Here is a 13,891-nt window from a genome sequence, read left to right as displayed (position 1 = left end):
TGGCTTCATCAAAAGCATTCACTTCTCGCCATATGTTCTTCAAATATGAAATGTTGTAAAAAGAGTTTAAAATATAATACATTTTCAGAGTTCAAATTTTTTAAGTATTGAGAAGTTATCCCAATTCCTATTGAATTAAGCCCGGGTATACAAAAAGAATTACAGCCGTTTTGACCACCAGGAATTTTCCTGTTAGTGGGGTGCAAGGGACAAGGGAAGTGGAGCAAGCGAAAAACAAGATACACTTGAACCGGAAAATACAGACTAATCAGAGGATTAGGTGAAAAGTGCTACAGAATTCAGAAAAGCGATGTCACTGCAGGATGGAGTTCCTAATCATTTACAGCAGTCTGAGACAACTGTAGGAATTGTCTCACTGCATATGCAAATAAATATACATGCTACATCATAGTATATACATCTTAAATTTAGCAAATTCAACATTAAGCATGTTGCTTAGCCTGTGATTAGTTATTTCCTTGGTAATTCACAAAACAAATATTTTTCCCCAATTATCCCAGTTGTTTTCCCCCAAATTAACATTTTGAGTTTTCTCAAATTGTTAACAATAACCTCTCAACTTTTCATGCGTGAGCCGGCGCGGTGGCTCATGCCTGTACATTCCAGCACTTTGGGAGGCCGAGGCCTGGGGAGGATCACGAGGTCATGAGTTTGACAGCAGCCTGGCCAACATGGTGAAATCCCGTCTCTACTAAAAATACAAAAATTAGCCGGGCGTGGGGGCAGGTGCCTGTAATCCCAGCTACTCGGGAGGCTGAGGCAGGAGAATCACTTGAACCCGTGAGGCGGAGGTTGCAGCAAGCAGAGATTGTGCCACTACACTCCAGCCTGGGCAACACAGCAAGACTTCGTCTCAAAAAACAAAACACACACAGACACACACACTTCATGCCCTTTCACAAGAATTTAAGATCATGTTCCAAAATTTTAATTGTGGTAGGTTTTTTTTTTAAACACGTCCCTTCTAATATTTGAATCAGTTTATTCCATTCATCACATAAATCCAGTATAAAAGTTCCACTTAAGCCTTTGAAAACACTAAATTGTCTAATTTTGAAGAGTATTTTGCAATGGTAATCTTAATTTTTCCAGCACTAAATTTTCCCTTATGTGAAATCAGGTCCTTTATGTGTAGATTACATTCTTGCCCTCATCACTACCACCAAGAAAAAGGTGTCCAAGTTCACCACATAAGTCAAAAAGTAAGTAATTGGCCAATTTATCAAGGTTGACTTCTCCAACCACAATAACATGAGGCTTTTAAAGTATGTTTTTGGATACAAAGGAAACTGATATTTAATGAGGACCCACTAACCATTGAACACAACATCCTACTGATCCTTCTTCATAAAGTTAAATTGCCAAGGCTCCTAGGAATAGATCCTATGGAAGCAAGAAGAGAGAGAGAGAGAGAGAGAGAGAGAGAGAGAGAGAGAGAGAGAGAGAGAGAGAGAGAGTGTGTGTGTGTGTGTGTCACAGAGACAGAGTTTTGCTCTTATTGCCCAGGCTGGAGTGCAATGGCACCATCTCAGCTCACTGCAACCCCCACCTCCCAGGTTTAAGTGATTCTCCTGCCTCAGCCTCCCAAGTAGTTGGGATTACAGGCATGCACCACCACGTCCAGCTAATTTTGTATTTATAGTAGAGACAGGGTTTCTCCATGTTGGTCAGGCTGGTCTCGAACTCCCAACCTCAGGTGATCCACCCGCCTTGGCCTCTCAAACTGCTGGGATTACAGATGTGAGCCACCGTGCCTGGCTGTGTGTGTTTTGTTTTGTTTGAGGCAGAGTCTCACTGTTGCCCAGGCCAGAGTGCAGTGGCAAGATCTTGGCTCACTGCATGCAACCTCCACCTCCCGGGCTCAAGCAATTCGCCTCAGCCTCCCAAGCAGCTAAGACTACAGGCGCTTGCCACCATGCAGGACTAATTTTGTATTTTTAGTAGAGACAGGGTTTCATCATGTTGGCCAGACTCGTCTCAAACTCCCAACCTCAAGTGATCCGCCCACCAAGACCTCCCAAAATCCTGGGATTACCAGGCCAACCATACATGGAAACATTCTTACACTTGCTGAATAGGCTCTACTATTATCACACTCTCAACCCTCAGGTACTGCCTAAGGTTGAACACAGATCTGTAACAAGATCAATGAGGCTAAGTATGCTCACAATCAGAATTAAATAATTGTCAATCTTCTTCCCTGTTATTCATCTCTACATTTTTTTCTTCTATAGCACTTCCTGCTTTCTAATATGCTATACAATTTATTTATTTATTTATTTATTTACTTATTTATTTTTGAGACAGAGTCTCACTCTGCTGCCCAGGCTGGAGTGTAGTGGCACAATCTCGGCTCACTGCAACCTTCACCTCCCAGGTTCAAGCCATTCTCCTGCCTCAGCCTCCCGAGTAGCTAGTATTACAGGTGTGGACCACCACACCGGCTAATTTTTGTATTTTTAGTAGAGATGGGGTTTTGTCATGTCGGCCAGGCTGGTCTTGAGCTCCTGACCTCAGATGATCAACCCACCTTGGCCTCCCAAAGTGCTGGGATTACAGGTGCGAGCCACCATGCCCAGCCAATGTACTTATGTTTATAATCTGTATCCACAATTCCTCCTGTGAAGCTTTTTCATTGATAACTTTTTTTTAGAGATGGGTCATGCTCTGTAGCCCAGGCTAGAATGCAGTGGTGCGATGACAGCTCACTGCAGTCTCAAACTCCTGGACTCAAACAATCATCCCGCCTCAGCCTCCCCAGTACAATTTTTTAAAGTTTTATTTTAGGCCGGGCGCAGTGGCTGAAGCCTGTAATCCCAGCACTTTGGGAGGCCGAGACGGGTGGATCACGAGGTCAGAAGATCGAGACCATCCTGGCTAACACGGTGAAACCCCGTCTCTACTAAAAAATACAAAAAACTAGCCGGGCGAGGTGATGGGCGCCTGTAGTCCCAGCTGCTTGGGAGGCTGAGCCAGGAGAATGGCCTAAACCTGGGAGGCGGAGCTTGCAGTGAGCTGAGATCTGGCCACTGGACTCCAGCCTGGGCGACAGAGCGAGACTCCGTCTCAAATAAATTAATTAATTAATTAATTAATTTTTATTTTAAGAGACAGGATTTTTGCTATATTGCCCAGGCTGGTCTTAACTCCTGGGCTATAGCGATCCTCCCACCTCAGTCTCCCAAGTATCTGGGATTACAGGCACAATCCACTAGACCTGCTCAGAGATCTTTATTGTACACTGGTATACCCAAGTGCCTAGAATAGTACCTGGCACATAGTGGGCACTCAGTAAGTATTTGTTAAACTAATGAATGATCATTGCTCCTTTGGAAGCCTACAAAATCCACAGAAGCAGGAATCACAACTATCTTGTTCTAGGCTTTATTTTCAAACCCTAGCTTATTGCTGATACACAATGGAAGCTCTAAAAGATGGCTGGATTAAAGTGGTAGCTTGAGTTAATTAATACACCGGACCCACTGATGCTTTGTACAAGGAAGACAGATGCCTGGCTGAGATTATTTATAGCATTGTTTCTGTGGGAAAGTGTTTTGGTTTTTTTGTTTGTTTGGGACAGAGTCTCACTCTGTCGCACAGGCTGGAGTGCAGTGGTGCAATCTCGGCTCACTGCAACCTCCTCATCCGGGGCTCAAGCCATCCTCCTGACTCAGCCTCCCAAGTAGCTGGGATTACAGACGTGCACCACCACTCCCGGCTAATTTTTGTATTTTTAGTAAAGGCAAGGTTTCACCATGTTGGCCACGCTGGTCTCCAACTCCTGGCCTCAAGTTACTCACCTGCCTCAGCCTCCCAAAATGCTGGGATTACAGACGTGAGTCACTGTGCCTGGCCTGTGAAAAAATGTTTTCTGAGCTTCCATTTGTATATTTATAGAACAAAACTAGTTCCCACATTGGCAGTGCAGGTAGGGCAGAAGCAGAAGTAGAACAACACACAGAGACACCACTAATAGGGCCGCTCCCTTAGGCCTGGTCTTAACCAGCTCTAGGCCAGGTGAAGAGGCTAACTCAACCATGACTGCCTGTCTGTCTCGCCATTGCTTTCTTTTCTCTAGTATAGATGCTCAGGGTCTAATCAGGGACTGATTCTCAACTGGCGCAACCAAGGGACAGTTACATTATCTCCAGTCTCAATTTCCTTATCAGTAATAATAGGCATTTTATCCACACTTTTAGTTTGTGAGGAATAAGGCATGTAGAGGGTTTCACAGAGGGTCGGGAACAAGATCAACCCCTAACCAATGTTAGCCATTATGATTACTGACTTTTCTTAGTTTTTATTTTTGTCTTCCTTCTGCTCCCTTTAGCCTAATCACGGTGGGGGCGGTGGGTCAAGCCTGTAATCCCAGCACTCTGGGAGGTAGAGGCGGGCGGATCACCTGAGGTCAGGAGTTCGAGACCAGCCTGCCCAACATGGTGGAATCCGGTCTCCAATAATACAAACATTAGCCAGGTGTGTTGGCAAGCGTCTGTAGTCCCAGGTACTCGGCAGACTGAGGCAGGAGAATCGCTTGAACCCGGGAGGCGGAGGTTGCAGTGAGCCGAGATGGTGTCACTGCACTCCAGCCTGGGCAACAGAGCGAGACTCCGTATGAAAAAAAAAATTAACCTAATAGAGGAAAGCACGCGCCCACCCCCTCTCTGAGCATGCGCACCAACAGAATAGCCGCGCCCTTTCCTAATTAAATCATTAACCAAGGTGAGGGTAAGGAAGAAAAGGAGGCTTGGCTAAGTCCCACGCTGATGTGATCAGGTTAAAACTGTGTAAGGCACATTACATCATAGGTTAAAATGCCTGGAAAACTCCGCGCTCTCCTTGGCCAGAACTGCAGGATTGCCGGCCAAGTCTCTGAGAACTCAGGGATTGTGAAACCCGCCCCGGCTCTGCGCTAGCAGGATCCAGGCACCCGCAGCTAATTGGGGAGGGAGGTGGCTGCCTGGCTGACTTTTCATTGGCCCAGAGTCACAAAGGCTGCAGGTTCTTCCCCCTTCCGGTCGCTGAGTGGTTGAGGCCGGAAAACAACGCTCATCGTCATTGGCTGAGCCCGGCTGTCAGTCCTTTCGCGTCTCCGCGGCGCGGCACAGCCCAGCGCGGCCTGTAAAGCAGTCTCAAGCCTGCTACAGGGAGAAGATGGCGGTTGCAGTGAGAACTTTGCAGGAACAGCTAGAAAAGGCCAAAGAGAGTCTTAAGAACGTGGATGAGAATATTCGCAAGCTCACCGGGCGGGATCCGAATGACGTGAGGTAAGGGCTTAACGGGAACTCGGAGCTCGGAGAGGCAGCCCTCTGGTCGGGGTGAATTGGGGGCGGGGAGGGCGGCCAGCCTTCAGAAGGCTGGAACCTCGAGGCCTGTTCGCGGGGCGGCGGGTAAAACCGTGTTCTCGCCGAGGTGGAGAGGCCCCAGGCCCCCACCGTAGAGCGCTGGTCTCAGGTCCCTGAGAAAGGAGAGCGAGTCCTGGGTACGCCGGCATGGTTTCTCAGGCCTGTGAGAAGACCCGGACTGCTGATTCCCGCCCTCGGCCCTGCAGGCCCGGAACTGCAGCACAAAGCCCCTTCCCGCTCCGGCGGGCACCCGGCCCAGGGCCGGCCCCGAGACCCTGCCGGGACGCGACCAGCCGCTTCACCCCAGCCTCTTGCCCACGTGCGGCTTCCTCGGGGGTGGCGGAATGGGGACCTGATTCAGGCTTTTCAATGTGTGGGGGCATCGAGGTGATTATAATTTCTGTGATATAGGCCCTGGAGAAACGAGGAAGTTAAATGAAATAGTATTTCCTGTCCTGTTTCAGACACTTGGGTTTATTTGAAACTATCTTTTTGGAACTTTTGCGATTTTCTCCTTGTGATCCATATCTCTGAAAGTAATTGGTGCAACTATGTGTGTCTGCATATGATCTTGCACTGATTTGTAAATCTCTTACAGGCCCATCCAAGCCAGATTGCTGGCCCTTTCTGGTCCTGGTGGAGGTAGAGGACGGGGTAGTTTATTACTGAGGTAAGATTTCCTTTGGACTTTACTCATGCTGAAACTACTGGTACTTTACTTATAAATATATTGGCTTGCACAAAACCTGTGATAAAATCAATAACCCAGTGTTTGTCGTCTTTGTTTTGTTTAATGCTTATGATAGACTAGGTTTCCGTATAAATACAGTTATCCTGAAAAACTGGAGGTCGAAGAATATATTAAGTGTACTAATTTTGAGTGACCTTAATTCTTACAGTTTAAAGTAACACTAAAAGCATTTTGGGAATGAATGCCCATTTAAGGCTACTTTCGTTGGAAAGGTTTTTAAAATTTCAACCATATTCTCTTGTCAGATGGAAATACCGTTTATCTTGTATTTCAAGTGCTTTATGTTGAACATTTTAAATTTCAGGCGTGGATTCTCAGATAGTGGAGGAGGACCCCCAGCCAAACAGAGAGACCTTGAAGGGGCAGTCAGTAGGTAGGTCTATAAAAAGATTCCTGAAGTCTTCTTTAGTTTCTGATGTACCACACAAATATAAATATTTATTAATAATAATGCTGTTTGAGCAATATTAAAATTGAGTAGTGTGCCACTTCCCCCCCCCACCAAGTTTTCTTGGTATTTGATTGAACTGAGTCAGTTCTCTCAAAACACAGTTCTGCACTCATGATAACCCACAGTTTATCAAAATAAAGGTCATGTGAAGAGTAAACTTGGAAAAATTGTCAATTAGTACCATTTTTTTCTGACTTGTACTTGAAAAACTTAACCGGTTTGAAATACTTAGAAAATACAGGAGAGCAAAGTTGGTTTGGGCATTAGTTCACACGTTGTATTCTTTCTCTGCTGGAGGAAAGAATAAAATGGGATGGAGATTTGATAGAACAAAGCTTCTGGAAATGAGTCCTCGAAAGAGAGGGCATTTGCCTTTGGTGTGCAGTTACATAAATACGTCAGTGGTCATTTAAATTAATTTCTGGCCGGGCACAGTGGCTCATCCCTGTAATCCCAGCACTTTGGGAAGCCAAGGCCAGCAGATCACTTGAGCCCAGGAGTTCCAGACCAGCCTAGGTACATGGTGAAATCCCATCCCTATAAAAAGTACAAAAAAGTTACCCAGGCATGCTGGCTCACACCTGTAGTCCCAGCTTGGGAGGATGAGGCAAGAGGATCACTTGAGCCCGGGAGGTCGAGGCTGCAGTGAACTGTGGTGGCACCACTGCACTTCAGCCTGGATGTATAGTGAAACACCGTCTCAAAAAAAGTAATTTTGTCTATGACAGGCTGGGCGGGGAGCGTCGGACCAGAAGAGAATCACGCCAGGAAAGCGACCCAGAGGATGATGATGTTAAAAAGGTATTGAGATTGAAGGAATTTAAACGAATGTAGTACCTTCACTTTACTACATTTGAAAGCACACCACTCATATGCTAGTTAATTACTGAGATTTTCTTTTTCTGCAGCCAGCATTGCAGTCTTCAGTTGTAGCTACCTCCAAAGAGCGCACACGTAGAGACCTTATCCAGGATCAAAATATGGATGAAAAGGGAAAGCAAAGGTATTTCCCTGGGGGAAGAAAACTCTTGTGAAATAATGCAGTTATAGGGAAAATTAAGGGATTGTTCAAGTGTCCTGAAGTGTTTCTTAGAAAATGATGGGTTTAAATGAAATGGATCCTGTTGACAGTAAATTTTCTTATTCTGTTCTTTAGGAACCGGCGAATATTTGGCTTGTTGATGGGTACCCTTCAAAAATTTAAACAAGAATCCACTGTTGCTACTGAAAGGGTATTTATCCAAGTTTTGTTTTGCATCATGTATTTAAGTTATCAAAGTAGTGGATTAATTTTTTTTTTTTAATCCTTATAGCTCTTAAGATTTAATTGTAAACCTAAAATAAAGCCAAATAAAAACTTGGTTTAACTTTTTATAGAGCAGCCTTACTTAAACATTGTGTTGCAATATAACAGTTGTTGATATAATAGCTAATAGCCTTGAAATTTAGGGATGTGGAAAAAAAAGCCTCAGTCTCCATTTCATTAAAGACAAATTGCAGTCAGTACCAAGTACTAAGTTCTAATTAGTTGGTATCCTGAATTGAAAATGTGAAGCGGCCGGGTGCAGTGGCTCACGCCTGTAATCCCAGCACTTTGGGAGGCCGAGGTGGGCAGATCACCTGAGGTTGGGAGTTTGAGACCAACCTGACCAACATGAGGAAACCCCATCTCATCTCTACTAAAAATACAAAATTAGCCAAGTGTGGTGGCACATGCCTGTAATCCCAGCTACTGGGGAGGCTGAAGCAGGAGAATTGCTTGAACCCGGGAGGCACAGGTTGCAGTGAGCCAAGATCGCATCATTGCACTCCAGCCTGGGCAACAGGCGCAAAACTCCATCTCAAAAAAAGAAAAAATGTGACACATATGCAGGTACTTTTTTTTTTTTTTTTTTTTTTGTGGTAGAGATGGGGTTTCATCAAGTTGCCCAGGCTGGGCTGAGCTCAAAGCAATCCATCCACCTCAGCCTCCCAGAGTGCTGGGATGACAGGTGTGAGCCACCATGCCCGGCCTGCAGATACCTTTACATAGTAAAAAAAAAAAAAAAATTTGAGTCAGAGTTTGGCTCTTCTTGCCCAGGCTGGAGTGCAGTAGCGTGATCTCAGCTCACTGCAGCCTCCGCCTCCGGGGTTCAAGTGATTCTCCTGCTTCAGCCTCCCAAGTAGCTGGGATTATAAGTGGGCACGACCATGCCCTGCTAATATTTTTGTGTTTTTAGTAGAGATGGTGTTTCACCGTGTTGGTCAGGCTGGTCTCAAACTCCTGACTTCAGATGATTTACCTACCTCTAATGTTTCACATAATTAGTATGTGTAATAACTTTTTATTATGATTGAACTGAAATCATATATACCTTGTGTGTATTTCTTGTAACTATTTCAACACATAAGTATTAAAGCAGGCTACTTAACTTTTAGCAAAAGCGGCGCCAGGAAATTGAACAAAAACTTGAAGTTCAGGCAGAAGAAGAAAGAAAGCAGGTTGAAAATGAAAGGAGAGAACTGTTTGAAGAGAGGCGTGCTAAACAGACAGAACTGCGGCTTTTGGAACAGAAAGTTGAGCTTGCGCAGCTGGTGAGTGGTAATTTGGCATTCTAAGATTGGTAATCCTTTATGTTTACAAAAGCACTGACCTTTTACCTTTTCTTTAGCAAGAAGAATGGAATGAACATAATGCCAAAATAATTAAATATATAAGAACTAAGACAAAGCCCCATTTGTTTTATATTCCTGGAAGAATGTGTCCAGCTACCCAAAAATTAATAGAAGAGTCACAGAGAAAAATGAATGGTAAGTGTGTGAAGAGGTCCATTGAATTGTTCATAGCGGCTAAGGTAGTATGTTCATACGCACAAGTTTGTTTTCTAAAATAATTATGGTTCAGTGATTGGTGTGCTGTGTTTGGTTTTTAAAAAAAAAATAAGATGTAAGATATTCTAGGCCGGGCTCTGTGGTTCACACCTGTAATCCCAGCACTTTGGGAGGCCGAAGCAGGCCAATCACGAGGTCAGGAGATCGAGACCATCCTGGTTAACACAGTGAAACCCCGTCTCTAGTTTCTACTAAAAATACAAAAAAGAATTAGCTGGGCATGGTGGTGGAAGCCTGTAATTCCAGCTACTTGGCAGGCTGAGGCAGGAGAATCACTTGAACCTGGGAGGCAGAAGTTGCAGTGAGCCAAGATCGCGCCACTGAACCTCCAGCCTAGGCAACAGATCTAGACTCCGTCTCAAAAAAAAAAAGATACATTCTGAGATGCTGGTGAGTTTGTAGTATAGGAATATTTGTATCATGGAGTTTAATGTGAAAGTTATAGACAGTGCTTATGCATCTGTATTCCTTAAGCATTTGTGTATAATTTTTTTTTTGCATGCTACTCTTACTCTTGATAAAATGCTAATAAGACAAATGTGAAAACCAACAGATTCTAGATGGAACACACATGGAAGGATAGACACTGCTAAGATGATGATTTGTCTCTTTGAGATCAGAAAAATTAATACATAAAGATTAATCTGTTTTCTTCATCAGTTAGAAAATGTCTAGTTCTGTCTGCCACTAATTTCTAGTATGTAGATTTCCCATGGATCTTTGCTTTTATAATTTTATGTCAGTTTGTAATTACTTAATTGCCATGGTAGTATTTTGTCATAACTTTACAAAAACAAATCCAGATGAAGCTTAATGACAATTTGTGACCAGTTGTAAAATTGTGGCTTTGAATTTTCTTAATCGGTAAATTTTACACATGTAAATTTTTATTCTTTAGCTTTATTTGAAGGTAGACGCATCGAATTTGCAGAACAAATAAATAAAATGGAGGCTAGGCCTAGAAGACAATCAATGAAGGAAAAAGAGCATCAGGTGGTGCGTAATGAAGAACAGAAGGCGGAACAAGAAGAGGGTAAGGTGGCTCAGCGAGAGGAAGAGTTGGAGGAGACAGGTAATCAGCACAATGATGTAGAAATAGAGGAAGCAGGAGAGGAAGAGGAAAAGGAAATAGCGATTGTTCATAGTGATGCAGAGAAAGAACAGGAGGAGGAAGAACAAAAACAGGAAATGGAGGTTAAGATGGAGGAGGAAACTGAGGTAAGGGAAAGTGAGAAGCAGCAGGATAGTCAGCCTGAAGAAGTTATGGATGTGCTAGAGATGGTTGAAAATGTCAAACATGTAATTGCTGACCAGGAGGTAATGGAAACTAATCGAGTTGAAAGTGTAGAGCCTTCAGAAAATGAAGCTAGCAAAGAATTGGAACCAGAAATGGAATTTGAAATTGAGCCAGATAAAGAATGTAAATCCCTTTCTCCTGGTAAAGAGAATGTCAGTGCTTTAGACATGGAAAAGGAGTCTGAGGAAAAAGAAGAAAAAGAATCTGAACCCCAACCTGAGCCTGTGGCTCAGACTCAGCCTCAGCCCCAGCCCCAGCCCCAGCCTCAGCTTCAATCTCAGTCCCAATTAGTACTCCAGTCCCAGGCTCCCTCTCAGCCTGAGAATTTGTCATTAGCTGTTTTACAGCCAACACCCCAAGTTACTCAGGAGCAAGGGCATTTACTACCTGAGAGGAAGGAGTTTCCTGTAGAGTCTGTAAAACTCACTGAGGTACCAGTAGAGCCAGTCTTGACAGTACATCCAGAGAGTAAGAGCAAAACCAAAACTAGGAGCAGAAGTAGAGGTCGAGCTAGAAATAAAACAAGCAAGAGTAGAAGTCGAAGCAGTAGCAGCAGTAGTACTAGTAGCAGTTCAACCAGTAGCAGCAGTGGAAGTAGTTCTAGCAGTGGAAGTAGTAGCAGTCGTAGTAGTTCCAGTAGCAGCTCCAGTACAAGTGGCAGCAGCAGCAGAGATAGTAGCAGCAGCACTAGTAGTAGTAGTGAGAGTAGAAGTCGGAGTAGGGGCCGGGGACATAATAGAGATAGAAAGCACAGAAGGAGCGTGGATCGGAAGAGAAGGGATACTTCAGGACTAGAAAGAAGTCACAAATCTTCAAAAGGTGGTAGTAGTAGAGATACAAAAGGATCAAAGGATAAGAATTCCCGGTCCGACAGAAAGAGGTCTATATCAGAGAGTAGTCGATCAGGCAAAAGATCTTCAAGAAGTGAAAGAGACCGAAAATCAGACAGGAAAGACAAAAGGCGTTAATGGAAGAAGCCAGGCTTTCTTAGCCATTCTTTGCAGCAGAAGATTTCTTGATATAAAAGGATTACCTGTCCTTGTAAGGAGGATGCTGCCTTAAGAATTGCATGTTGTAAAAAATCTTTTTGGAAAATACAGACTGTTTGTTTACCAGACATTCTTGTACTTTTTGCATAATTTTGTAAGAGTTATTTATCAAAATTATGTGAGGTTCCAAAATATGTAAAAATGATAATAATAAAAAAAGATTAACATCCCTTGTCATCTTTTTTAAATATCCTATACTCTTCAGTAAGAATCTGTATATTTTAATAGGCAAATCTTTAAGTCTGTTCCCTTCTAATTCTGTATCATACATTGCTTTTGTAGAAATAAATGTGTGCTTATTTCATTATTTTTGGGATGTCCTCGTTGACACTTGTATAATAAATATCCTCTTTATCATTTTCAGCTTTTAACACTAGATACTGCACGTGATTAGAATGTTTTTGAAGGTTTCCTCGTTTTTATTTGCCTTGGACAATTTTGAGTTGTCAGAGTCAGAGCTTTGCAGCTTTGAGGGGGAACAATTCTCTTTAAAATCATTTGCTATTTTCTAATCTCCCTTGTTATTTTAATCTAAGCGTTTTCCCCTGTTTCTCATTTTAACCATATGTTTGGTAGATAACTTGAAACAGTATGATCTGGTTGGCATTTTCTTCCTGATGATGGGAGAGTCATTCTTTTGTCTTCATGGTTACTTGTGTGATATACATCTGTTAAAGAAAATCCACTTCTTTCTAGGGGAGGGAGGTAGAAAAGTATCTCTCAAACTTGGTTTTTGAGTTTGTGTCTTGTCTTAACTTTTGTGTTGGCTCTAACTGAAACATGCCGATATGTTTTCAAGAATTTTGTTTAAGGAAGTATTGTATGGAAGTCCACAAAATGAAGGAAGTTCATCTAGGTTTTAATATGTAAGCAAGATAACACACAAGTGTACCAAGTTATTATTAACTTTGTTGTTTTACAAATTTGTATGAACTTGGAGTATCTGTTGCCCATTACTATACATGTGCAAATAAATGTGGCTTAGACTTGCGTGACTGCTTAAGACTAGTACTTGTATTAACTTTCTGATGCTTTATACAAGAGAGCACTTAAATTGCAAATGACCTTTTTTGAGTTTAACATTGTAGCTTTAGCCTTGACTTTGAATATTCATTATGCCTTCACTTGACAAGTAAATGGTTACAGTGAAAATGTGAAGAAGTATTTCCAGTTAGTTTTTGTGTGTATATAACTCACTTGTGTAAGTGGATGTGTTAAAAGATCTTTTAAAAATCCTTTTATTGGAGTAATTATTAAAACAGTAAATGCATAGAGCTTTGCAGAGCAATCTGTATCCGTGAGCCAGTTTCACCATTAGTATCTTCATCTCTGGCTTATCTAGCAAAATGTTTCATTTCCTGTGTGCCCTGGCAGGAAAGAGGTTGGTAAATAGTGAATTAAAGGGATGATCATAAAATTTAACCCGGTTAAAAAGCACCTTATTTGATGACTGTGTGCACTAAAATCCTTTGTACAAATTAAGTTTTGTCCACTCATTTGTACCTGGAAAATCTGAACAGTATTCATGTTCATGTTGCTTATAGAAAAGACTAGTATTGGCTTGAAGCTCTACTATTGGAGGGGTAGTAATGAGGGTATAATGAATGCTTGAGGGGAAAGGAGTAATTTTCAATAATTTCAGCTAAGTGCTACCGATCATAGTATATGAAAGGAATTTTTATATGGAATGCTTGATGGATTTGCATGTCATCCTTGTGCAGGGGCCATTTTAATCTGTTTCTTTTTTTTTTTTTCTCAGAGACAGGGTCTTACTCTGTCACCCAGGCTGGAGTGCAGTAGCACAAACCATCTGACTGCAGCCTTGACCTCTTGGGCTCAAGGGATCCTCCCACGTCAGCCTACCAAGTACCTGGGACTACAAGTGTGCACCACCATGCCCAGTTAATTTTTTATTTTTTGTAGAGACAGGATCTCACTATGTTGCCCAGGCTGGTCTCGAACTCTTGGGCTCAAACGATACTCCTGCCTTGGCCTCTGAAAGTGCTGGAATTACAGGCATGAGCCACCACTTTTGGCCTGTGTTCCAATTTTAGTATGTGCTGCTGAAGTGAGCACAGGAATTTTAATAACAGATTGTACTAACAT

General features: G+C 42.8%; 1 protein-coding gene across 1 annotated transcript; it reads left to right on the top strand.

Moving 5' to 3' along the window:
• The first annotated feature begins 5,077 nt into the window (after positions 1 to 5,077).
• Positions 5,078 to 12,775, top strand: PNN (pinin, desmosome associated protein). Its single transcript, XM_033188207.1, has 9 exons — positions 5,078 to 5,288; positions 5,965 to 6,036; positions 6,422 to 6,490; positions 7,297 to 7,369; positions 7,477 to 7,571; positions 7,725 to 7,800; positions 8,987 to 9,142; positions 9,220 to 9,358; positions 10,338 to 12,775. The coding sequence occupies exons 1-9, from the start codon at positions 5,176 to 5,178 to the stop codon at positions 11,702 to 11,704; spliced, it is 2,160 nt and encodes a 719-aa protein (XP_033044098.1). The 5' UTR covers positions 5,078 to 5,175; the 3' UTR covers positions 11,705 to 12,775.
• The last annotated feature ends 1,116 nt before the right edge of the window (positions 12,776 to 13,891 follow it).

The sequence above is a fragment of the Trachypithecus francoisi genome, unplaced genomic scaffold (assembly GCF_009764315.1).
Source record: "Trachypithecus francoisi isolate TF-2019V2 unplaced genomic scaffold, Tfra_2.0 Lachesis_group3, whole genome shotgun sequence".
In the NCBI taxonomy this organism is placed as follows: domain Eukaryota; kingdom Metazoa; phylum Chordata; class Mammalia; order Primates; family Cercopithecidae; genus Trachypithecus; species Trachypithecus francoisi.
Note: the sequence above shows the minus strand (reverse complement) of the source record. Positions and strands in the feature narration are given on the sequence as shown.